We start from the raw sequence: 25,391 nt of genomic DNA, 5'->3' as shown, positions 1-25,391 counted from the left end.
GCCTTCCTGTCCAGAGGATCCAGGGCAGTCAATCCCAGGTTGTACCCATTGATCAGTGTGAGTTGCTTGAATAGGGCCTGATAGTGTGCCTCAAATGCAGAGTGTATATCTGCCTGAGTAACTGCTATGTGCGCCAGGGAAGTCCTGACCCTGGTGATAGAGGCAGTGGGTGTTGGGCTGCACAGGAGCCACGCTAGTAATCAACCTGACTTATCCCCCTCAGCATGCATTCTTGCCTGATAGGCCTAAAATCCATGCAATATAACTGTTCTATTAGATGAGCATGGTGCTCAAGAGCTTGAGACAAGGTACGTTGCACTGCAGGCTCCAGGTGAGCTGCCTCTTCTTGTGGACCCAATCGCGCTTCAGTTTGGGCCACATCCTGATGCAAGGCCTCACCACTGACCGGATGCACTGCACCCTAAGGACAGCTTTAAGCAGCTCCCATTCACGTGATCTGGAGGGGGCCATGCCCCAGTTCACCTTGAAATATAATGCAATGGCTTCTTTAGTTTCTTCCTGAATACCTGGTCTTCCATCAGCGCTGGTTGCAGCCACCATGTGGGAACCGGTGGCCTCGGTGTTCCCCACTCGATATGCACCTGTAGTGGGTTATGGTCCGAGACCATCTTCCTTAGATATTTTGCACCTTGTCCGTGTATTTGGAGAGCAGAGTGGCAGAGTATGTGAGTTAACCTCACATGCAGGTCATGTGGGGGTAAATAATAGGAGTAGTCCCTAATCCCTGGGTGCGCCAGCTATCAAGTAGAGACCAGTGAGCTAGCCTTTGTGTAAGACACATGGCAGCCGCCACTACAGGCGAGGTTGAGAGCGGTCCATCTGTGTGTCAAGGACATACTTGAAGTCTCCCCCTAGGATCTATGTGACATGAGACCAGCGGGCTAGTATTCAAGATAAGTGTGCCAAAAAAGACGACTGCACATATTTGGTGCAGTCGTGGAAATGCCTAATCTGTCTCCCTCAATGTTTTGAGTATTTGGCGGAATGGTATATCTATACCAAATGTAAGTGTTGTGAATGCGTTAATGTATTTTGTTCCGGAGTCTACTAAGAGTCAAAATATTTGTGTCCTTTGGTGGAGTAAAAATCGTTTTCTTTGGTTTTGCTGGCCGCTTTCCCTTTTTTGTTCTTTATATTGCATTTTAGAGAGGTGCAACAGTAAGTGTTCCTGTTTGTAAGTGACTCCTTCAGCAGTGGCCTTTTAAATAGTACGATGTGTTTGGTTCCTCTCGTGGAAACCAGAGATTAATAAACACGTCAGATGATCCCTTGCAGGATTAGTTTTAACCGGCAAACCAGACATCATTCATGAAAAAAAGCCCTTAAGCTGCTTGTTGAGGAGGAGAATTATTTCATCCGTAGGTGGCTTCCTGTTGGTTCAAGGTTTTGTTTCTGTGTTTATTATGCCCCCGGGAATGCAGTTTGATGTATATTGTCCTCGCTTATTGCGGCATTGGGTTTACGTTGAGCGTATTCGTGTCTCTTTCCCACGGAAACATTTAATGAATAGCCCTTTAGAAACCGTTATGAACCATTAATTAGTCTTTGGAACTTTGCCCTTTATAGGAGATAAATAATGCACGTTCTAAGAAAATTCATCCAGGCTGAATGGCAGCTGATGAGAGGAGCACAGCAGGGCAATGGAGATGGAATCTGGTGCCAGGTCATTAGGGAAGAGTGGATGTAAAACACTACATAGCATTAGAAAATCTAGCAGCCCAAGTTATGATATTTCATCTTCGAACAAACTGTGATTATCAAATCTGATAGTCCCGCATAACTCTTCTTAATTATGTTTGGCTTCCCTATGCCGTATTGACGCTGAGGGTATTTTATTTAAGTCAAAGCGTGTATATTTTATATGAAATTGACTAACTTCTGAACCACCTGAGGATCCCCTTTTGACTGAAAAACAGGACATCAAAGTTGCAGAAAAATTTGTTGTATTTCAGATGAAAAATCATTCTTTGCATGTAAATCTCTAGTTGGCAGCGTGAACGCAATTTAGTAAAGTCTGTGTGATCTTCTATGCACCCATTTGTGGTCTGTAAGGAGTCACACAACGCTCATAAAAAAAATCGAATTCTTAAAAATCTCAAAAATAGCAATCCCAATAAATAGTTTAAATTTGGCAGGAGGAGCCGGTAGCTGGATGCCAGGCTGTCCCAAAAGCTCTTTTCAGGGCCACTTTCTGCCACTGCTTACTAGATTTATTTATCACTAAAGCAGGCGTATTCATGATAAAGCCGGTCATGTCAGACGCAACTAGTTGACCCCTTGAAATGTGTTTCAGGACATTGATTTTCTTATGAAAGGAGGTGGCGTTGTCCCTCATGATGTCTGTGACCAGTCTCCGCTATTGCATGGTTTCATGTTCCGTGGTTGGCATACACACGGAGTTAGAATCTTTTTTCTTTTTTCCATTTCAATCATTTGTTGATAACCGAACGAATGTGGCCGCCTATCTTATCTTTTTGTAAGCCAGAGTTTTTCCACTCACTTCCTCTTAAGTATCCTCTTATGGTTTCTTACAAGGTTAAAGTGCAGGAGGCAATGAACTTCCTCTCTCCAGTTGTGCTCTAGCTGTTTTTATGAAGTCTACAGATGGATTGTATTTGCGTTTGTGCTAAGCTGGCTCTATTCATTAAGTACCTGGAAATTTCTGAAAGAAAAGGAAGCTAGAAGTGGATTTCCATTTTACTTACAGAATATGTGCAAGACTACCTTCTTTTTTGTGGTTTCTGTCACACAGATTTGTGACTATGGCCACTTTGTAGCACGTCTGCTAGGGTCTTGAAGGAAATGATCTGATCAAAGCAAAGAACACTATGTTCTCTATAGTTTGTTGGCGCTCGTCAACGTTTGCACTTATTGTACAGAGATCACTGTTCCTGAAAATATAAAACAACCATTTTTGCTGATTGTATATTGAAAATGTAATTTACTTGGACTACAGAGATTACTTAGAACAACAAACTTTGTGACGTTTACGTGCTGACCCAGGCTGAATTTGGTTACTTCTCTGTCCAGGTGCTTTGATGGTAGAGTAAAGAAACGAGCACTGGCAACGGAAATGGGAATTGTCTTGAAATGGCCAAGCTATTGACTTTGCCAATGCATGTTGGCACTGACCTGTGAATGCACATCCATGTCTGGCAATGTTGGAATGTATTGTCTATTAACAGAAACCCATTCCATGATGGCCTCCAAAGCGAAAGTATGTATTGTGAATCACATGTGCATCGTGACACATGTCATGAACCATGCACATGTTTGTTGTGACATGCACACATGTGCATCATGCTAGCCATTTTTAATGTAATATTCTAGCATGGCGAATGGCCATGATATAATGTTAAATAAAAAGTTTCAAAAATGAAAAGGCGAGTGGGGAGTGAGCAGCTTGGTGGTACTTGGAAGCTGTCACCGAGCTCTGTACATGAATAGCTTATTCAGCCCATGGATATGGCTTAGCATTCCGGGATTCGTTAGCCTGTAGATCCCATTACAAAACCTGGACTACAATTCCTGGTATACAAAGAATTAACATGGACTGGATGAACTACTCGAAAATGTGCCTGGAAATTTCAAAGCTCTGTTGCCGGGGTTTGTTAAAAAAAAATCAAAGAAATATAACATGGGTAACAGAATGAGGAGCATCTAAAAGGGGTTGGGAAAGCAATAAGAGAGCATGAATGGGAAGGTGTCATCTAAAACAAATGCACACAAAGAGTGGAAAAGGAAGCGAGTGGTCCAGCACCACTTTGCAGCTGCCGCTCTCGTTAAAAGAAATCTGTATGAGGGGGAGCAGAATGGAGAGAGTGAGGAAGAGTGAAAATAGTGTGCAGGGAAGCGATAGTAAGGACATGCATGCACTCCCATGGAGCTTTCAGTAGCAGATCATAAAATATGCTGTGTAAGAAATTAAATCAAGACAGAACGCTGAGAGAGCAGAAGGCTCCTGGGTGGGACAAACTTGAGAATAGGAAGGAAAACCATTAAATCAAAATATAGACAACTAAGACGTCATCGTAGGCAAGGAGCTGACCCAAATCCCAGTTTAAGTTCATGCTGTGTATTGGAAAAAATAGGGAGGTAAACCAACAAATTAAAAAAGCAGACTACTGAGATAGACGAGAAACCCATGCCATCACGTTAAACAAGTGTCTCACCAAAAGCCTAGTTTAAGTACGTTATGTATTGAAAAGAATAGGTCTGCCTATAGACAGCTGAAGCTGTCACTAGCCGGGGACTACAAAGAGTCACGGGGGGATAAGAGCAAATGAGAATTGACACAGGGAAGGCAGTCTCGAAATGTGAGAAAACTAGAGCAGTGTATAGTCAGACCACACCCAAACAAGTTTCATTTGGACAGTATTCCTAATACTCTGCAGAAGAAATGAAATAGCTGTTATGCATGTTAAAGACTTTTCAAGAAGACACAGTTTCAAAGACCAATACCGAATTCTCAAATATGTCAACTGGCAGAATTCATGGTGAAAACGCTAAAGGCCGTTTTTAGAATGCCCTGTAAATGTGTTAGAGCCGCAGTGATCGGATTGCTGTACATCTTGTTTTTTTCCAAGCTCCTTTTATTTCACAAGTTTCCTTATGAAATAGACCAACCCTCGTTGAGATGCCAGGTTTGCATGTGCTTTTCATTCAAAATCAGTCCAGTAGCCAACTTCCTGGCAGTTTGAATTAGGAGGAAAAACCACTGTAGTGTACAACGTCGGTTCAATGGGACGTGCTCACCAGGACGTCCTGGAGCAACAACATCTTTCCTCATCAGGGGCATAAGTAATGGGCGTAATTTCCTTTTTGGATTTAAGTTGTTATGCTAATCATTTTTCAGAGCGTGCTGTTACATAAGCAGGAGTCTGTGCTGCCCTTATTGAAATGGATCTGGCCCCTAAGCGGTTGCGTCTACATTTTGGAGTGATAACAAGATATGCTTCAGAAGAGTGCAACAAGCGAACAGGTGTATAATGTTCAAACTTATGCCGGAGATAAAGAGTTCCTGTTCTGTAAAAGGCCTAGAGCACACAATAGGGAGATTTACTCATAATCCTTTTAGACACTGGCAAACTGTGTTGTGCATTTAAGGTGGCAAAAGTAGAGAAATGCCAAGACCATTCTAGCACCAATTTGACAACTGCATTTTTAACTTGTTGTAATCGTTTCAAAATGACAACAGGAGAGGCCAAAAAAAAAGAAGGATTACGTTTGTCCAGTCAACTCCGAATGTTCGACTGTAGTACCAAAGGGGGCATGGAAACCAGGAGAAGGGGCAAGATTTTACACAGCACAAGCAGCAATGAGAAACAGATGGCAGGCAGCTGATTAACATGGTTAGTTAAGGGAAGTTTGCTGTGGCGGCTGGCGGATTTTTAAAAGTGGTGGGGCGGAAATTTTATACCTGATTATAATGTGTCCGCAATACGAAGTGGAAAAGGAGTGGCGGTGGTGGGTTCTCCCCCGCAAGAAAATGTTGAAAAAATGTGTTCAAATGGTGGATTTTACAGCACATATTTACTGCAAATTGTTTTTTAAATAGGGGATCCAAAAATAGCATTTTAAAGCACAAGTGTGAAGAAAACATTAGAAACAAGTCAAAAATGTCCCCAAGCCTGAAACTGGTCTGCTTGCAAAATGACCTCGGAGCCAAGCACATCCATCCAATGACAATAGGCACTCCAACTGTTGGTTTCTTACCTGTAACACATCTCTGCCTTATTACTGTAATGATTGATCAAGTCATCAAGGCCCAGACAGGAGGTGGGACATGAGTGGAGGGGTACACCTAGTGCCTCCCATACCAGCCTTTGATGTCTGCAAGTTTATCGACTGAGCTGTGATATGAGAGGACACACAAAGCGAAGTACAGAACCTTTCGTAATGCGCATTGTGCTGTACATAATATAATTAAATGGTTTCGATTTCACAGGAGTATCACCATCACCTGGGCAGTTAGTGTCCTGGTACACTGCTAAGCAGAACTGTTGGTGGAATTCATTGAGGCTTAGCAGCAGTGCAAGGTAACACGGAGCGATTGTCAAGGGGGGAGCAAGGAGGAACTTTCTCGCTAAAAGCACATGCTTCAGAATGTGAACCTAAATTGTGCCCTCCTCAGAATTGACAACATTACAAGGATCTCCCCCTCTCCTGACAATCTGCTCTTTGCACTTTGTGTTTACTCTGCATTGAATGTTGTAGATAGATCGAGTTGCACGAAAGCAACAACATTCTAGAAAAGAGGGCCAACTGGCTGTTTTATTAATCAGCTCTGTTTAAGAATTTTAGCTTTTCGGGAAGGAAGATAGGGGTGTGCTTTGTCTGTGTACAGTACCTGAATCTTGATGGCTGTGACTAGTGTGGAGGTAGCTTCTAGCCACAATTTACAGTGAAAGGATCTGCCAAGATTCCTAGCAGATAGGGATGGCGTCAGTATAAAAGGATTGAATTGAATGGGAGAAGGTGTAGTATTATAGATGCAGACAAGTAGCTCATCTTTGATTTAGAGGAGTTCAGAGTAAATTAATGAACCACAATCCAAAATCAAGTGGCAGTTTGAAATGGAAATTAACAGGAAGAGAGGAATATTTGAGTGTTCAGCATATACTTGATCGCAGAGGCCAAAAATGCAGATAATGTTGCCTAAATTAGTGGTATATTAGGAGAAGGCCCAAAAATCTAGGACCACCAATAGGCAAAGGAGATTGTGTGGTGAGTGAGGATCAAAAAGTGGCAGGAGGATCAGTCATACATGCGGGAGGAGTGTTTTAGTAATCCCAGGAGTCTTTCAGTAATTTAAGCTTTGGTAAGTGTTGAAATGAGGTTAGGGTGAATGTCATAAAGTATTTCAAGAACAACACGCATGGGGAGTCTGTATTTGTGGTGTGCATAAGTCACAAAGTTTGAAACATGCAAATGAAGTGTCTGTATATTGAAGTGCTTCATGACAAGCCTTTTGGGGGTTGAGAATATGGTGGATGGAAACAGAATGTAAGACGATTTGTGGTGTCCTTTAGGCTAGTCCTGTCATACATACCCCCTTTTACATTCACTGTCCCATCCACGCGACAATAACAGTTCTGAATGATGACCTTTTACCTAGTAGTTTGCTCTGTTTCTTCATGAATAGGCTCTTAGTATATTATCATAAGCCCTGTACCTGACTTACATAAACATGTCCTCAGGCACTGCATAATTATTCTGTATCAGGGTGACCACCTTTTTCATCCTTGGCCAGCAGGCTTGCAGTGCATGATCACATTGGTTTGAAAATAAAGTTATGATTGTTTTTAAAACATATCGATTCTAGAAGAAACCCTGAAGTGGCCACTCTAGTATATAAGACCCTTATTCCCCCCTGCAAACTAGAGATGAATTCCTTCCACCTTGACACGGGGTCCTGCATGCTGAATCTTTGACATGCAGCGGTCTGACACCCCTTGCGGGCTGTCATCCTCGGAGCAGAGACGGGGTCCTTCATGTTCTACCATCAGGTGAGGGAGTTGGAGCTTCCCAAGGGGATTCTTGGCTATATACATACATATGCACAGTGAGTTTTCCAGTACTCGCACGCTGTCTCCAGAACGAGGGGCACGTCGTTAACTGGATCCCACAGGACGATCCAAATATTGCAACAATCCTCTTTGAAAAAGGAACATCGCCATGTACAATTCCCAATATTTATTTAGTCAGCCACCATCAGACGCGTTTCGGAGCTTTGCGCTCCTTGTTCACCAATACCGAGGCCCTATTGCAACCATTCTTTAAAGCCATCATCACCACATAGTGCAACTACAAATGTATAGATAGTGACAACAGACTCGTAGTTTTTCGCTACGTTTTTGACTCTTTTTGTTACAATCGTCATCAAACACGCATTTGACATGTCCAAAATTATACACAATGATTATAAATGTAAGATCACGTTGTAACAACAATTTACATTGAGGTACAGGCATTTTCATAGGGCATTGTTATATCTCTATAGATGTGTAGACATCAACAACAGACTCGTAGCTCATTGCCTTTTTAGAGTATTAGCATTAAAATGCCCTGTGGCGCAAAATAACTTGTGGTGTGACAATTAAGCTTTGTCCTACTACATCAAAATTATCAAAATTGCCTATTAATTTATGCAATTTCATAGTGCAAATTTAACCATATTCCTACAGTCTGCGCAATTCCGTTATCATGCCCCAGTGGGCAATTAGCCAAACCCCACTTTTTTAACAATTTATATGCACCACAAAAAAGTTTATCGATAAGTATCAGTGACAACATCACTTGTTACAGAATGCATTCGATCATGCCCAAATGGGCTAGTTGTATGGTCAATAGATTCTCTGTTGCACTTTTCAATAAAACAATACGTATACTTGTGCTAGTGCATTAAAACCAATTGTTTAAAACATTTCATTTGGACATCTGTCCGTTGTTTCTATTACTTTACTGAGGGTGGAGGAATTCTACCAAAATATAAAGTCTTTATTGCAAATGTGTGTGCAGATCCTCACTTAGGTTTAAGCCCCTGGATTTTTGGAGTTCAACTCGAGGATATACCGTGATTCTAATCTCAGAGTTCTTTCGCGGTTTCCTCCCCTTACATTTTCACATACCGCGCCGATGACAAAATAAAAAAAGACCTTTTGTGTCTTGATTATGGAACTCACTGAAGTGGCGTGCTACTGGATAGTTTTTATCTCCATGTTTCATTGCACGGATATGCTGCAGTATGCGTTCATGAACTTCCACAGTTACTCTGGGATTAAGCTTATAAAATTGGCTGAAAGAGGAGGCGATCGCACCTTGAAACTGCAGAAAATGTGAAGCAAATTGATCCTTGGGATGGGCATTGTAAAATGTATACCGCATGCTCCGTTTTACATGTATAGCTACCTTTTTTTTCCTTCGGCCTGGGATTTAGAGCTGTACTATATGATGTAGTATTTTTCCCATGCTGGCATGCTTTGGATTTTGAACATTTCAAAAAGCCAGTTTTTCTGTTTAGCAAGTTCGTGCCACTAGTCATTTTTTTAACCTCTCTCAACATATTACTGACCAGCGACTGCCTCATGGAGGGTACTTTTGCCGTATGGCGTGGGGCCACTTTGCCTAGTGTTGGATCTTTTCGCATTTAATACCAGTACATTATCCTTCTGATTTTCCATTCTTGGTTGTTGTAATTTGTTATCAATCTGAAGTGTAATAATTGGTTTTGTTTTGAGTCATTCTTCTTGCTTTTATCCTTGAACAATATCTGTTCTCTATGTTGTTTCTTTACCTTATCCAGAGCAGTATTTATCTACTCATTAGGATAACTTCTCTTCCTGAATCTAGACTTCAATGTTTAAAACTCTTTCTCTGCCTCGACATTATCACTGCAGTTTCTTTTTACCCTCAAACCCCACCATACAGGATACTTCTTACTAAATTGTTCGGATGCAAACTTGCAGCATGCAATAACGTATTGCCAGCCGTCGATTTCCTAAACAGCTTAGTTTCCAACCGATCATTAGCTATATATATATATCGTTAAGTCTAGAAAATCAACACTATGGGCGCTTATCTTATTGGTGAAGTGCAAATGTAACTCATTTTTCTGTATTTGATGAAGGAAACTTTCCGCCTCTTTCTGACCGCCTCTCCAAATGATAAAAAGGCCGTCAATGTACCTGTACCACTGCTCTATATGTTTATCCCATATTTCCTGATATTGCGTCTGGACCACCTGCTCCTCCCACCAGCCCATATGCAAATTAGCATAGCTGGGAGCAAAGCAGGTGCCCATAGGTGTACCACATATCTGATGGAAAAATCTTTATCAAAAAGGAAAAAATTGCTGGTGAGACAGATTTCCACCATTCTCACCAGAATAGATGTGTGTGGTGCCAAAGTGTCAATGGCCTCGTTCTACAGAAATGTCTGACCGCTCTAAGACCATCTACATGAGCGATACTTGTGTAAAGTGTGGAAACATTGACTGTTATCAAGAGTAGAGCTTTGTCCCACCGGGAAGTCATAGATTCATAAAAAAAAAAAGTCATCTGTGTCCTGTATGTAGGATGGTAACAATTTCACATAGCTACTCAAAAAAGAATCAACACATTTTGAGGTATGTTTTAATGCGCTTCCTATTGCAGATATGATTGGGCGTCCTGAGGGGTTCGGTATATTTTCGTGGACCTTCAGTATTAAATACATAACCGGGGCATCAATTTATAGATATTGGAACTCCTCCTGACTGATCAGGCCCTGCGCACGCCAACCCTGTAACTCTATATTGTATTGTAGGTGGGATTCAATCATGATTTTTTTGGTGTTTTTTACATAACATGTAGTATTTTCAATTGAGAGTATGCCTCTTTCAAATACTTCTCCCTAGACCACAACACTACATTACCCCCCTTAACGAAATTTCTCACAATACAGTTCTCATCATCAGATACATTTAGGCAAATTACGTAGGGCGCTCATTATAGGAGTATACAAATGCTATTGTCTTATGTGAACTGTATATGTTCATCTTCTTAGCACTATGGTAGGTAGAAATGTATCTACTGTTTACCATATTGGTACTTTTGATTTCTTTCATATGCTTCTGTCTCCTGATTGTTTCAGCAAATAAGTTTTACACAAGACTGATGCTGGAACAATAAATACTTATTGAAAACATCCTAATCGCCAGCCTGTGTATTTTCTGAGAATAAGTAAGTGTGAGTGACTGAGCGAAAAAAAAGTACTGTACTGTTTTCCACGATCCTTAAGGAATCAGGGTTGTCATGTTTAGTGGTTGGCAGAAACTGCCTACACAACTGTAGGATACAGGGGGTGGTAGTGGCACTGTAGAGCTGGCTGGTCCAATGGCGGACATATCCTGAGGGAGTGTCCAGAGTCGGTTTGGACACCAGCCCTCAGTTTAGGTGATGCAAAACGCGCAAGTCCTGGGGATGCCTATGAACTAGTTAACAGATTGAACACAAAATGTTCTCGTACCTTAGAGAATAAATTAATTTGAGAGAATGGACAGTAAGTTTGGGAACGGGTGCAAAGGGTTGATGGATGTTTTCATAACATTGGTAGAATGACAGGAGATTTGTGACTGTACAGAGATTGGAGAGAGTGACTCAATAATGTGGTTAGATTGGACAAACCCTGGAGGCCAAATATAGAAACTGTTTGATTGAATGGGGAAATACGGCACAGGATTGGTTTGTTGATGAGAGTATGGCTATGATTCTGAAAAGAAGTGGTGAAAAAGGGACAATTTAGACAGTTGGGATAGGGTAGGAGGGGGAGGATAAAAGGGGCGAGGGGGACAAAGAACCAGGGGAGTACTCATGATGTAAATTACGGGGAAGTTAAGAATCAAAGTCTGACAGCTTTAGAGTTTCTCTGCACTTCAGTCACAAATACAGAAGAACAATACATACGATTGAAATCAAATGAAATGAAATGAAAAAGGAACTTGGTTAAGCGCACTGCGGCCAAGCGGCTTCCTGGCGCTGGGGACTTGACCAGACTCACAGAGGGGACCCAGGGAGACTAGCAGGGAAATGCCTGGGAAAACAGGAAAGTTTTGAGAGCTTTACGGAAGTGAGTATAGATGGGGATAGAGCGGATGGAAAGAGGAAGACTGTTCCAGAACCGTGGGGCCAAGACCGAAAATTGGGTGCCCACAGTTCTGGATTTACGGAAGCGGGGGACATGCAGAAGGGAAAGAGAGGAGGAGCGGAGAGTGCGACTAGGGGCTGAGGAGTGATAAGAGATCTAATAAAGAGAGGAGCTGAGCAGGTGTGGGCCCGAAAGGCCAAACAGGCCAGTTTGAAAAAAGATCTAAGGTGCACAGGGAGCCAATGAAGGGACTTGAGTGCAGGGGTAATGTGGGAAGATTTGGGGAGACGGAGAATGAGGTGGGCTGCCTGATTTTGAATGGCCTGAAGGCGGCGGGTTTCGTAAGCGGGTATGCCCACGTACAGGCCATTCCCGTAGTCGAGGCGAGAAGTGATAAGCGCGATGACGATGATTTTAAGGGCGTCTGCCGAGAAGAACCGAGAAATCCTACGGATGAGACAGAGGGACAAAAAACAAGAGGATACGACTGAGCTGATTTGGGCATGCATGGACAGGTCATGGCTGACCTTGATCCCCAGGGTTCGAACAGAGGAAACCGGTGAAGGGGGGAACCGAAGGAAGGGGGCCAGTGGAGCGAGGACCAAGGGTTTTAAGGGACCACCCGTGAGGACAAGCTCCGTCTTGTCAGGGTTGAGCTTCAAATGATTGGTGCTCATCCATTCGGATATGAAAACTAAGGTGGGAACAGAACTTAGGGAGGGAATCAGAGGGGGAGGAAAGATCGAAAACGAGCTAAAGGTCGTCCGCGTAGTTATACACAGAAACCCCCAGCTCGAGAAGAGAGATGATAAGAGGGTGGATATAAAGATTGAAAAGAAGAGGAGAAAGGGAAGAGCCTTGGGGAACCCCACAGGTGACCGAGCGAGGAGGAGCGGAAAAACCTGAGAGGTGGACCGCTTGGGACCTCCCTTGAAGGAAGGATGCAAGCCAAGAGAGGGCAGCGCCTCGGATGCCCGCTGCGCTGACACGATCGAGAAGGATGGAATGGTCAACCGTGTCAAACGCAGCGGACAAATCCAGGAGGACCAAGGCTTGGGGGAGATTGATGTCAGCTTTCCCCTTGAGTTTGTCCAGGACCGCGAGGACCACTGTCTCCGTGGAATGGCCTGGGCGAAAACCCGCCTGGTGGGAGGCCAGGAGGTGGTTCTCCTCGATATAGGTGGACAGACAGGATGTGACATAGCTTTCAAGGATCTTGCCCAAATAAGGGAGAAGAGAGATAGGCCTAAAGTTAGGAAGAAGAGAGGGATCTAGACCATTTTTTTTGAGAATGGTAAAAACTATAGCCGATTTAAAAGATGAGGGAACAGAACCCAGAGCCAATGAAGCGTTAAGAAGGGCAAGAGGAGGAGCAGGGCAGCTAGTAAAAAGAGTTCTGAGAATCCGTGCAGGAGCACAGTCCGTTGGAGAACCAGACTTGACTTTGATGAGCAGCTTAAGGAATCGGTCCAGTGGGATGGGTGGAAAATAATCCAGAGAAGAGGAGGGCAAGGGAAGGGAGCAGGAGAAGCCAGGTTGGAGCACAGTAGGAATATTGGCCTTTATGATTCACAAACCTTGTTCACACTAGTAAAGTCAGTGGGGTAACCCTGTGCCCCTCAGAATCTGGGCATACATATAACAATCTACAAATGGTTCTGTCGGTTTAAACACTTATTTTGAACCTGTGCAGTATTGATCATGCAAAAAATTATGAGTCTATAACATTTCTTTATAGACTTCAGAATGGAACACGCATAGATGAAATTACATTTTTGGTCTTTCACTCTTTGAGTTATGTAAGGCTGTTGAATTAAATCATAATCAAATGGCATTAGTGACATAGTAATGAAGTGAATCAAGTGCAACAACGTGACATAAGGGACCAAGTGAAATTATGCACATGTGACAAGAGACATACAATTATGTACACAATATACAAAAACAAAAACAACTGAGAAGGGGTGTGTCCTATTCATTTAAACACATGTTATCTGATGTCCCCTACAGAACTTTTTAAGTCTTGGGGCCAGGAGCCCCGTTGGACATAGACTAAAGTGAATGCTGATGTTTCGAAATTGGAGTATCCGCAAATGGGTAAGAATCACAGCGGGTCTTCCTCAGGACGAGCAGACAACAAAGAGGGACAGCCTAGAGGGAAGGTGATTCAGATATCCCGCACTCCCGCCATGAGTTGTTTAAAAACAGCACATTGCAGAGAAGAACTTGGTAATCATTATCTAAAACCACAAAGGGAAAAAGCCACTATGGTGCAGAGGAGTTGGTAGGATGAGCTTGCAAGGTGAAAGGCAATAAGATGTACATAGTGGAACCGTTGCCTCTCAATCAATCGATCAATCAGGGATTTGTAGAGTGCGACTAGTCACCCGTAAGGGTTTCAAGGCGCTGTTGGGGATCTGCTGTTCAGTTGAAGAGCCAGCTCTCGAGGTCTTTCCTGAATTGAGGAAATAATGGTGATTGCCTGAGATGCAGAGGAAGGGAGTCCCAGGTCCTTGCAGTGAGGTAGTAAAAGGATCTTCCTTCAGCTGTGGTCCTGCGGATCCGTGGGACCTCTTAGACCCAGCAGATATTTATTGTGAGCAGACCATCATCCGCTTACTCGTGTTGCAGATTGTGAGGCCTCAAGCAGAACCTTTTATTGAATTGCTTAGAATGTGCTATGATGATAACACGGGACATCACTTTTGCACTATACAATAAATGAGTTTAAGCATGCTTAATCGTGCACTTGTTCAAACACATACTCATTGGGCCACTTTCATTTTCATTGAATGTCTCACAGCACCATTTTTTTTTAACACGCTGTCACTTTGTAAAAAGACACATCAGTGCAGTTCACCCCCCCTGCCATAACTGTGGTTGCCTCCTTTCCTTGAGAAAATACCAGCCATTAGTTGTTGTTTTAAGAGTCTGCAAAGGCCCAGACTTGATTCTGAATAGGAATGTAAACAAATTGTATGTATTCGTTAGTAACATAACTTTGTCCATCTTTGTTTACTTTAAGTATTAGTCAAGGATCATTAATTCAGCTCTAGAACACATTTAAAAGTGTGTTCTATTTATACTTGCTGTTTGAAGCATGTATAGATAAGGGCTAAAAATACCTTCTTTATGTGATTTTGCTTATGTTCATGCCTGCCGGGGCAACATGATACCGGTGGTGCCGGTAGATAACCAGTCAGGTGGCAACCTTAACCATGACCTGACCCTGACTACACACTTTCACAAGTTGCCTAAAAGCCCTTATATTGCACCGCTCGTGGCTGTTCCACTACTTGAAAAGACGCTTTCAAGTAGGCATTCTCTATAAACTATGCAGTGGTACTACTAGCACTTGGTCCGTGTTTTTTACTTGGTTTGCAGTGGCATTTAAACCGAGTGTCACTATCTGGTTATGTGCCCTGGGGTTACAGAGCCCATTCTTTAGAATGAAGCCATTTCACAAGCTATATTATGTTGCACATGGTGGCACCCAATGGCTGGTCCTAGGTTACACGTGAGCGCTGCCCTGGTGTTCACATGTGATCATTGCTTTCGAAGTTTTGTGACCATGTTGTAGGCTTTTTACAACGATATCTGGCACCCCTCCAGCAAACAAGCTTCCTCTTGCTCGTTGATGAGGCATCTTTCACGACTATATAGTACTTCATAGCAGTACCATCGTTAACATCACCCTACATACTCAAAAAGCACGTATGATTAACAATGGCGCTTTCACCTTTTGTACTTCCCTTCTCGCAGAAAGCCTCCCCCTTGCTCTTTACTGGCCAGTGTTAGTGAGTATAGCGTTCACCGAAGGACTCTGGACGTGACAGATCACACAACACAGCAGAATTACCCAATGAGGAAGGAGCTGTTGTCTAGTAATAATAATAATAATAATAAAGAGCTTATAGAGCGCTCAGTAACGCCATCACGGCGTGTCCCCGCGCTAAGCTACCAGTGAACCTGCCTAGAACATCCAGCACCTATGCAGTATATAAGTGAGTTTTGAGCAGAGCCCTGAAACGTAGTTCATTGCCCTCCAGTCGCAGCACAAGAGGTAATTTATTCCAATTTTGCGCTGCTAGTAACGCGAAGGAACGACCACCTATTCTCGCCTTCCTGATCCTGGGGACTGTCAGCAGACCGGTACCCTCTGAACGGAGGGTCCTGGTAGGCTCATATCGGCTGACTAGCTCCTTCAGATATGTTGGTGACTTGTCCCAGACAATACGGTGGCAAAAAAGGAGGCACTTAAATAGCACACGCTTCTTCACCGGCAGCCAATGAAGCGCATCCAGCGCCAATTTCGAGCTAGCTCTCCTGGGTCTTCTTAACACCAGTCTGGCGGAGGAATTCTGGATGACTTGTAGGCGACCTATGCTGCCCTCGGTTGCCCCCAAGAACAGAATGTTACCATAATCTAACCGCGAGGTCACCAGCGCCTGCGTTAGAGTTCTTCTGGCTGATAAAGGCAGGAGGTCTAAGGTTTTATTTAGGGTCTTTAGGACTCCAAAACATTTGCCCACAAGGCGCCTTATGTGGTCTTCATATGAGAGCGAAGGATTCATCCAGATTCCCAGATTCTTAGCCTCCTGACATGGTATGGGGGTAGGGCCCAGGCAAGACGGCCACCACTCATCCGACCATTTCTCGCTTTTTCCCCCTACCACCAACACCTCTGTTTTGGAGCCATTAAGTTTTAGACAATGGGCATCCATCCACTCTGCTAGTGCCTGCATGCAGGATTTAAAATTTTTGGGGGTGTTGGAAGTACTCTGCGATAGGGAGATTAACAGCTGAGTATCGTCAGCGTACGACACTAATTCCACCCCGAACGAGTGTACAACTTTCGCCAGGGAGGCCATGTATAGATTAAAAAGAGTGGGGCTCAAAGCAGAGCCCTGAGGCACTCCCTGGTCTAGTGACATCTCCCCTGAGCGGCAAGTCCCCTGCTGAACCTGGAAACATCTGTCTGTAAGGAAAGATTGTAGCCAGCCCAGCGCAGGACCAGCGACCCCAGCTTCATTCAGACACCGTAGCAAGATGGAATGCGCTACGGTGTCAAAAGCCGCGCTCAGGTCAAGCATGATCAGGGCCATTGTATGGCCAGCATCTGCCCCTGCTCTTAGAGTCTCAGTGGCTCTTAGGAGGGCCGTCTCCGTAGAGTAGCCTGCCCTAAATCCCGATTGCGAGGGGTGGAGTAGACTACATTTTTCCAAATGCTCCGTGAGCTGAGCATTAACCACCTTCTCGGCTACCTTCGCCACGTACGGCAATAAGGAGATCGGTCTGAGGTTTTCTAGTACCTCCATGCTGACGTTAGGTTTTTTTCTTATTGGAAGTACTATTGCCTTCTTCCACTCTCTGGGAACTTGCTGAGTGGAAAAGGAGGTTTGAAGGACGTGTCTAATGTGGGGTTCCAAAGCTGTCAGACCCTCAGATAAGACCCAGGCAGGGGCCGGGTCATTGGGGGAGCCGGACTTGACGCTCCGACATATGGATGCTAGCTTGTCAGCTGCCGGAACCTCAAAGGTTAGAAGTGAGGAGTCCGGGGCTGCCAATGAGCTGTTTGCTCTAAAATCAGTGCCCTTAGCTGGTATGTGAGAAAAGGAAGCATAAATCTTCTTGACTTTACTAGAGAAAAAGTCAGCGACTTTATTACATCCCTCCTTGGAAGAATTTACGGGGGTATTGGAGCTAGAAACCAACGATATCTCTTTATAAATTTTAAACAGTTCCCGTGAGGAGCTCTCGGCTTCCTCAATACGAGTCTGGAAATATTTGGCTTTAGCTCTACGCACCGCATATTGATAGCTCCGGTGTGCTAAGCTATAGCTATTTTTCGCCTGCTCACTCGGGGTCCTTCTCCAGGTTCTTTCTAGCTTTTTACATTTCGATTTGATTTGCTGGAGTTCAATCGTGAACCATGGGGCAGTGCGTTGTCTACCAGCTCTAATTTTGCTTTTGCCCATGGGAGCTAGCTCATCCAAGGTGGCAGTGACAAGTAGGTTAAATTCCTTATTCGCCTGGTCACTATCCAGCGCACTTATTAGTTGAGCTTGCTGGATGTTGCCTACAAAATTTTCTTTGGAGAATTGTCTCCATTTGCGTTTCATAAAGTATCCGTCCCCATTGTCTTTAGTCCTAACGGTCTGATAAAAGCAATGAAAAGGGACCAGAAAGTGGTCAGTCCAAGGGAGCTGACGAGGGGTGCGTACTTTTATTTTATCCCAGCTCGCAAAGATAGGGTCTAAACAGTGACCCTTCTGATGTGTAGCTGTTGTACTTAACAAAGTCAGCTGTAGTTCTTGTAATAGAAGGCGAACATCTTCTGCCTCCTTCTGTGCAGGAGGCAGAAGATGTTCTGTTATTAGAACTAATTACTTTAAAGCGCTAACAGGAAATGTCATACGTGGTTTGTGCAAAAGACATGAAAACACCAATTTAAAAACTCGTTTTCAGACAGACAACCACCTTTTTGTACATTGCAAATCAAAACAAATGTTTCTTGACTGCTCAGCTTGCACAAATTGTAGTGTGAGCCTCCACAAGCAAATTCACTTTCTGGCATATTGGTTCATTTCATACTAAATGATAGTGTATTTATAATAGCTGCACACAAGCATTAAGCAAAATAAATGTACATATAACTAAATTGTCACTTATTATAAATATTAGGCAATTTGTCCAAAAAATGTAACCCTACTTGCCAATAGTAGCATAAAACTTTACGAGAATGATTATTTCTACATTGTACACTAGAGATTGAATTCTTTATGTATGCTTAAATAGTAGTAGGTGCTATAATTCCCCACTTTAGTGGTACTTATTGTATCGACCTGGGAGGAATGAAAGGATAAACTGTCCTTCCCATTGTTTGAATATGTGATTTGCAGTTCAAGACTACTGAAACTGCACCACACTTGTCTCTACCCGGTCTACTTATTAGCACTCTAGAAATGGATATAGGTTTGAAGTAAATAGGACATGTTTCATTTATTTGTGCAACATTTCTGCTAAAAGTATGCGAAATTACACAAAATTACATGTAATCGAGGGATGCTGTAAAGCATCACAAAACCATCGACCGAACAATTGGGAAGAGCTATTGGCTTTGCCAATGCTTTTCTATCTCGAGCTGCAGAGATATGTCTCTTTGTGGGTTGCAAGGCAAGCAGGGCTGACTCTGCATTTAATTCTTTTGAAGCTGACAAAGTGAGCACAATTTTATTTGGTAACAGTGACACTTGCTACGTTCCTGCATTTCTGAAACCGGGCTTCACTATTTTTCAAGTAGATGGAGAGAAGTAGTGCGGTAAAATACAGGCAAGCGTTCCAACCGGGTGCTAAGAAAACACAAATGTCCAGCATCTCTGCAAGTACTTATTCCAGAGCTTTCTAATGAATTTCACTGCAGATGTTGAGTCTCACTACCAAAGGAATCTCTTTACTAAGCTTCATCCTTTGTTTCTGAATCAAATATGACCTCTTACATTTCATCTTGCAACACGTGGCTGCCCACACTTTGTTATCAAGTCTTTTTTCTAGAATTGCCCAGCTATTTAGTGTCTGGTAATTAGACAGCAGTATTGCATCGGGACTTATTAATTATGATCAAAACGAAGTACGTTTAAAAATGGTGCGCCTTGAAGGACTTGACAGCTCAGGGCTCGCTAGACTTAATTGTTGCTTCTGAACACGCACTGGAATGTGTGCTAAGCACAACTGATCCTAACCATACCTGATAAGCAGAAACGAGGTTTCCAAATGATTTCACCTGCCTGATTAAAGAGTTTTGGCGGAAACATATTTCACATTTTACCTTACTAGCTTTTTGTAACGGGAGCCATGAGAGAATTTATCACTTTTATTTGTTTGCGGTTATAAAAAAGGGAAATGCGCCCTACGGCTTATCAAAAACAGGCAAAAGGGTACATCAGAGTTCCTCAAAACTAACAGGGTGGACTAAATGTCTATTTAATAGCAACGTGGGTGGGGTAAGGCAGAAGGACCATACATGGTGAAAACATAACCCAGCAGGCAGGCTGGGAAGGAGAGGGGAGAGTAAGGAGGCAATGGCTTAAGAATCTCATGTATGTGACCAGAGAAATCAATGTGCTGCTCCAATACAAACATCACATGTGATGATAGAAAATAAAAGCTAAAACTACATATCACCGCCCCGGGGGGTGGGGGGCTGGGGATCCCAAAATGCAAGCCGATTGAGGCAATCCCACTTGCTGTGCCAAAGCCTGCCCTGCCTCTGCCTTTGCTTGGTATTCTTCGTGGATGCATACATTTCAAACATTTTCCTCTGGTATCACAAAACATGAACCCTTTGAGAAAAATATTTTTAAACCAGTTTTATTATTTCTTAAATACAGGCAGGCAACATCCGTACACAATATTACATTCAGAAGTATGATCATCCATTTTAGTGCATTACCCAGAATGTGATGCTAAATCGGATGTTTTTATATTGTCACCGAAGACCACACGGGCCAGTCAAGCCTGTTGCCCAGAGCAATGATGGCATTTTATGACGGTCCAGGTAAAATATCTCCCTCGGTGCGACACATTGCTTGATTGTAAATAATCTGTGTACTCCATGTCTTTACACTCTTGTGTTCAGTGCTCAGTAGTATCTCCCATGGCGAGGAAGTAACCTGGCAACTTGTGTACTCGCAGAGGCAAACAGTCAGAGGTGGGCCTGTTGTTAACAGAAGATGTGGAAAGACCTGTTTGCAGCTCGGCAGTTCTCCAAATTATTCACCAGAAATGCTATTGTACATGATTTGCTGCACATCAAACGAGTCCTGGCTAGATGGGGCTCATTGGCGTTCCAAGTTGCAAAAGCCAAAATACAAATGTTTAGTTTAAATATGTGGGAAGTTTTAAAGCAGCGTTGGAGCGTTGGTATTTTGTGGGAGCTTAGCCAGTGCTAAATGCATCTAATAAATTATCTGTGGGCTGACATACAATGAAATAAAGTAATTTCAAATAACCTAACATGCTCTTAAGGTGAAGGATAGAAGAGCATAACCAGGGTGAAATTGAAGACAAAGTTGGGAGGCGAGTGTTACAACAGATAGAGCGGTTGGCGGACAAGGTATACCCAAGTGGTGTTTTGCGTGCTGCATGGGAAAAGCATAAGGATTCGGAATGGTACTGTAAACAAAGGAACCACAGCAACAAAATGAAGAAAGAAACATTAGAAAAGTGGAATAGCAAAGTTGATTATATTGAGTTGTTGAAACATGTGCATGCTCCAGAGCCCAAGCGATTCATTCAGTTCAGAAACAAATGGGAGAATATGAACCACCAGCTTGTGTTTATCAATGTATTATTATGGGATCTTGTTGTCAGGTTAAGGATTTCAGGCGGTTCCGTTTCTCTGGGGCGTGTGCTGCTTCCATATTTGACCATTTTGAGACTAATGGAACTAGTCTTCCTGTTTCAGAGGATTTGAGTGATCTGGTTGGCTGGTGAGTGGGGATAGTGTCACACATGTACACTGTTGAGTTTATGGATGACTTTGATAGATCAACTTTGATTTGGTGCCTACAGATGCCGCGGAGGATGGGACTGTGAATTAAGCAGTTTGAGACCCTGAACTGCTAATCCTTCAACAATGTTTGGTATCTCATATGTCTCTGAGTTATTGGTTGTGAGCATCATCCTATTAGTTCGTTCACACCATGTTCAGTAGTTATTATCACTATTAATTGAGCAATTACAAAATAACCTCCAATACACAATAATAAAATGTCAGTTCATCATACTCAGTCATTGTTGCCTTTTCCTGTTTTTAAATTTCTTTAAAGTTCAGACCTCTTGCAGTACAAATCATTAATATGCAGTAAATGCAAAAACTCGGGTACCTGTAGGGCACCAAAGAATCCTGTCACCAGTGGAGTCCTTGGGGATCCATACAATCTCCTGTCATCTTCAGCTTTTACATGGAGCCCCTTGGTGCTGTACTCATAGTTAACAGCTTTAAGATTCACCAATATACCAAAAGTCTTCTCTGCTTCAGACATCCAACTTGCCAAACATTGTTTGCTTATCATCCTGGCGTGCATTACTAGCCTGTACCTGAAGCTTCAACCCAACCAAGACAGAATTCTTGTTATTTATCAAGAAGAAAAAACAAGATAAAATACAAACCTATCTCAATGACATGAACATCTGCACACACAAATTCTCTCATGCCAAGTCACTTGGATTCACCGCGCAAACCAACCTCACCCTCAAGTAAAACATGCCGTCCCAGTACCAGCTCTCCTTTCTAAAGAAAGTCAAAAAATATCTTCCAGGAAGCAACTTCAGAACTGCTGTTTAAGTCTTCTTATTTTCGCATCTGGATGATGGTAATGCTGGACTTCATTTCCTCCCACACTCCTCTCTGGCACTCTCTAGGGACAGCCAGGGCCTGAAGAAATATAATTATATCACTTCATCGTAATGAAGCTCCATTGGCTCCCCCTTAGTAAAAACTAACTGCATTGTTTAGAAAGCATCGAAACCAGCACTCCTGCTTATCTTTCAGACAAGTTCACCATCTCTGGTGTTTCTTGGCACACACGCAGCCAGGACACCATCAAACTGCAGACTAAGAAGTGTAAGGAAAAAAAAGACCACAGGCATTTTCCATCTATGCACCCAGAATCTGGAACATCATACCTGTATCCATCAGGACCTGCCCAAACGCTGCTCCACTTTAGGAAAGAGTTGAAGAATCACCTCTTTAAGAAACACTACATCACAATGCATTTACAACCAAGCTTCCTTTCCAATTACTCATTGCCTGTCTGCAAGTCTTTGGCCATGCACAGCAGTCTGCTGCCTTTTGCCTAGATTTGCACTAACAAGCATACATACATACTCCGGAGTTTTGTTGCAGTGTATATAATAATTCAGCAAATAGTCTTCGAGATGGGCCCACCATCTGTTAGGTGATTGGTGGCACAGATTTCAGATTTTCTATCATTCATGCTCGTTCCTTCCCTTCTAAATTATTGGAGCACATGAAAATGCTAATACTGGGATTTTTCGGAGCCATGACTTGAGCTATTGGGAAGAATAACCAAACGTATCGACTTGAATAAAAGGTAGTACTTTTCTTAAGGGTAAAAAACTCAAATTATCTCTCAGCTTTTACAGAGTATCCTCCATGTTGTTTGCGGAGTGGACCTCCATCTAAGAAGGCACATAACTATTCAGTTTCTGGATCCCCAATGACAGCAACCAAGAGAGGCGCCTGCCATGTGTTTGCCCGGTCCTGCTCCCTATTTCTAATGTATTTTCCTTTAGAAGGTTCTTAGAATTATCTTCTTTTTTTGGATCTGCCCAATACAAGTAAGGGCTCTTTTGTCAGCATTACTGCAGCCTAATTGTATTGATGTCATTGCCATCTATATGCTAGTTTACTTACTCTGTGCATGTTTGGGAATTAAACATTTGGACCTATTTACAAAGCGGTAGAACACTTTCCTGTGGAAGAGTAATGCTTGCAAGGAAAGCAATAGCAATACCTTGCTTCTATGTCGATCAGTGTACGATCCCATTGCCTTATGTATGTCACTACTTGATTCAGCACTCACTGATGTTAATATATGTAAAAATTAAAAAGTACCCATGCCAGAAGCAGTCGCTGATCCAATTTTGGCAGTGATAACTCATCTCTTCACACTGTTCACTTCAATGAAATCATTATATATAGAATTTCGAGAGTTAGCTTAAAATCATTAGTTTGCTTATTGGAAAGGGTAGCAATATGTGAATTTCCAGGGAGAGTTAAATAGGGCCACCTTAGGCATAGACTAATTAGAGTTCATGTACAGGAATGTGTCCTCTTTATTAATGCCAGAGTTTTGGAATAATAGCTGCCTGCCCGTAGTTTAGTTGACAATGTGCACTAGGCAAAATAATGCTCACTCCCTCAGACATTCAAATTTGTTCAGGAAGGAAACATTGGAAACAAACATTTGACAGCACTAGAGATCAAAGTGTGGTTCGGAAACCGAGATGACGCGTGGTACCTTTCACTCAACACATTCTTGGTGAAGATGCAAAGCATCAACCAATTTATTCCATAATTCTGGGAGAGATAAATGGAATGTACTAGGAGAGAGTTTGTAAGGCTGAAAACCAGGGGAGTCCTGTCGAGTCAGGAGGGGGCAGAAAGGCGTGTGAAAAGATTCAACCAGTGGTTCTGAACTCATGTTTTTTTTAACTTTATTGAGTTTTTTCATAAGAGCATATTTGTCCAATTGACACCCATTCCAATACATAAGCGTACCTTTGCAGTTATCATTTGCAATTGTAACATTTAACATTTTGCCATGCAGCCGCCAACTCCTGGTTACGGTGCGTATAGTTAGTCAGCCTGTCCCATCCATTTTACATTTTTACACTCGGTATGTTAACCGTGTTTCTGATCTTCTGATTTTATGCAAGTTTGCTAGTCAGTGTGAGCATGACAGCCTGTCCGCTTTGTAACATGGATCCATGTGTTTGTCAAGTTCTAATGAATTGTAAAAATCATGCCTCGTTAATTGTGTTTTAACAAAAACATTCACAGTACAAATGTATTAAAGTTCATGTTATCCTTACACCAACTGTGCTGGGTAAAGCATTCAATTTATTTATTTTTTCTTTTCATTTCAGCCATAACCAGAGGACTACCACATTTAAACATCCTGTGACTGGACAGATATCCCCTGAAAATCTTGAATTTGTTTTACAAGAAGAGTAAGTGGAGATTTAATCATTTGTGCAATGTGTAATGTGTGAATCATTTTATGCTAAAATAAATATAAGTGGAAAATGTGTCTCAAATTGCAGTTCAAAGCAGTAGAATTGTGTTGAGCAGAGATTATCATGCATATATTCCCTGCCTTCTTAATCCAATATTGAGTAAAAGATTGCTTTTTGATTTTGAAAACATGTAAAGCATGTACGAATTTGAGAGCTAAGATGTAATCGAATTTCTCCGTACTACTCATACTTGTAAAAATACCTAATCGAGTTATTGTTGATTTTAAACCATACCATTTAAAAATAACTAATTGCATTCTTAAAGAAATAATCAAATTAAATATATTGAATTTGAATTTTCTAAAATGTTTTCTTCCAGTTCCCTTCCTTGTATTAACATAGACTTAACATTTAAAATATTGCTTGATACACCTCATGTAGCAATATAAAAAAAATTACTGTACAATATAAAAACCACAAAAACCATACGAAGACGGCTAACCGGACCCTGAGGGTGATCAGCATCAGGATCCTGCCGGCAAGGTGCTTAAGGAGTTTAAAGTCTGCTGCTCATTCTTTAGTCCAAATGTGACTTTTACACGCTCGTGCGCACTGTCCCCAGAAAAAAGTAATTGAATTTACAGTAAAAGTGTAAGTGATTTTATGGAAGGCAAAAGAGTATGAGTGTAACTAACTGAAAACAGTCACCTTCTGTGGCTGTAGATTAAAAGTAAAATTTGAGAACCTCACAAAAATATAACTTTACGGCTTTCCTTTATCTATGAAAGCCGAATATTTTGTAAGCAACATAGTTTCTCTTGAGATTTAGTAATCTGGATACTGGTTAATTTAATTTCAAATTGTCTAAAACTTTTCTTCTTCTTCAATGAACTTATTTTACTAATTTACTTTTTGTTTGTATAGTACTGTCACCTGAGTCCTGTACATAATTTAGAAAACAATCTTTAGGACTACTGAAA

At 42.3% G+C, this 25,391-nt stretch overlaps 1 protein-coding gene across 9 annotated transcripts in view; it reads left to right on the top strand.

The window, feature by feature from the left end:
• PLEKHA7 (pleckstrin homology domain containing A7) overlaps positions 1 to 25,391 on the top strand; it is a 1,124,460-nt gene that overhangs the window by 541,638 nt on the left and 557,431 nt on the right. For all 9 annotated transcript variants that reach the window (XM_086956043.1, XM_086956041.1, XM_086956042.1 and 6 more), the window contains one exon: positions 24,322 to 24,405. In XM_086956043.1, the coding sequence (XP_086812169.1) occupies positions 24,322 to 24,405 (84 nt within the window). The remainder of the gene's footprint in view (positions 1 to 24,321; positions 24,406 to 25,391) is intronic.

This window comes from Lissotriton vulgaris, chromosome 2_1, assembly GCF_964263255.1.
Source record: "Lissotriton vulgaris chromosome 2_1, aLisVul1.2, whole genome shotgun sequence".
NCBI lineage: Eukaryota > Metazoa > Chordata > Amphibia > Caudata > Salamandridae > Lissotriton > Lissotriton vulgaris.
Note: the sequence above shows the minus strand (reverse complement) of the source record. Positions and strands in the feature narration are given on the sequence as shown.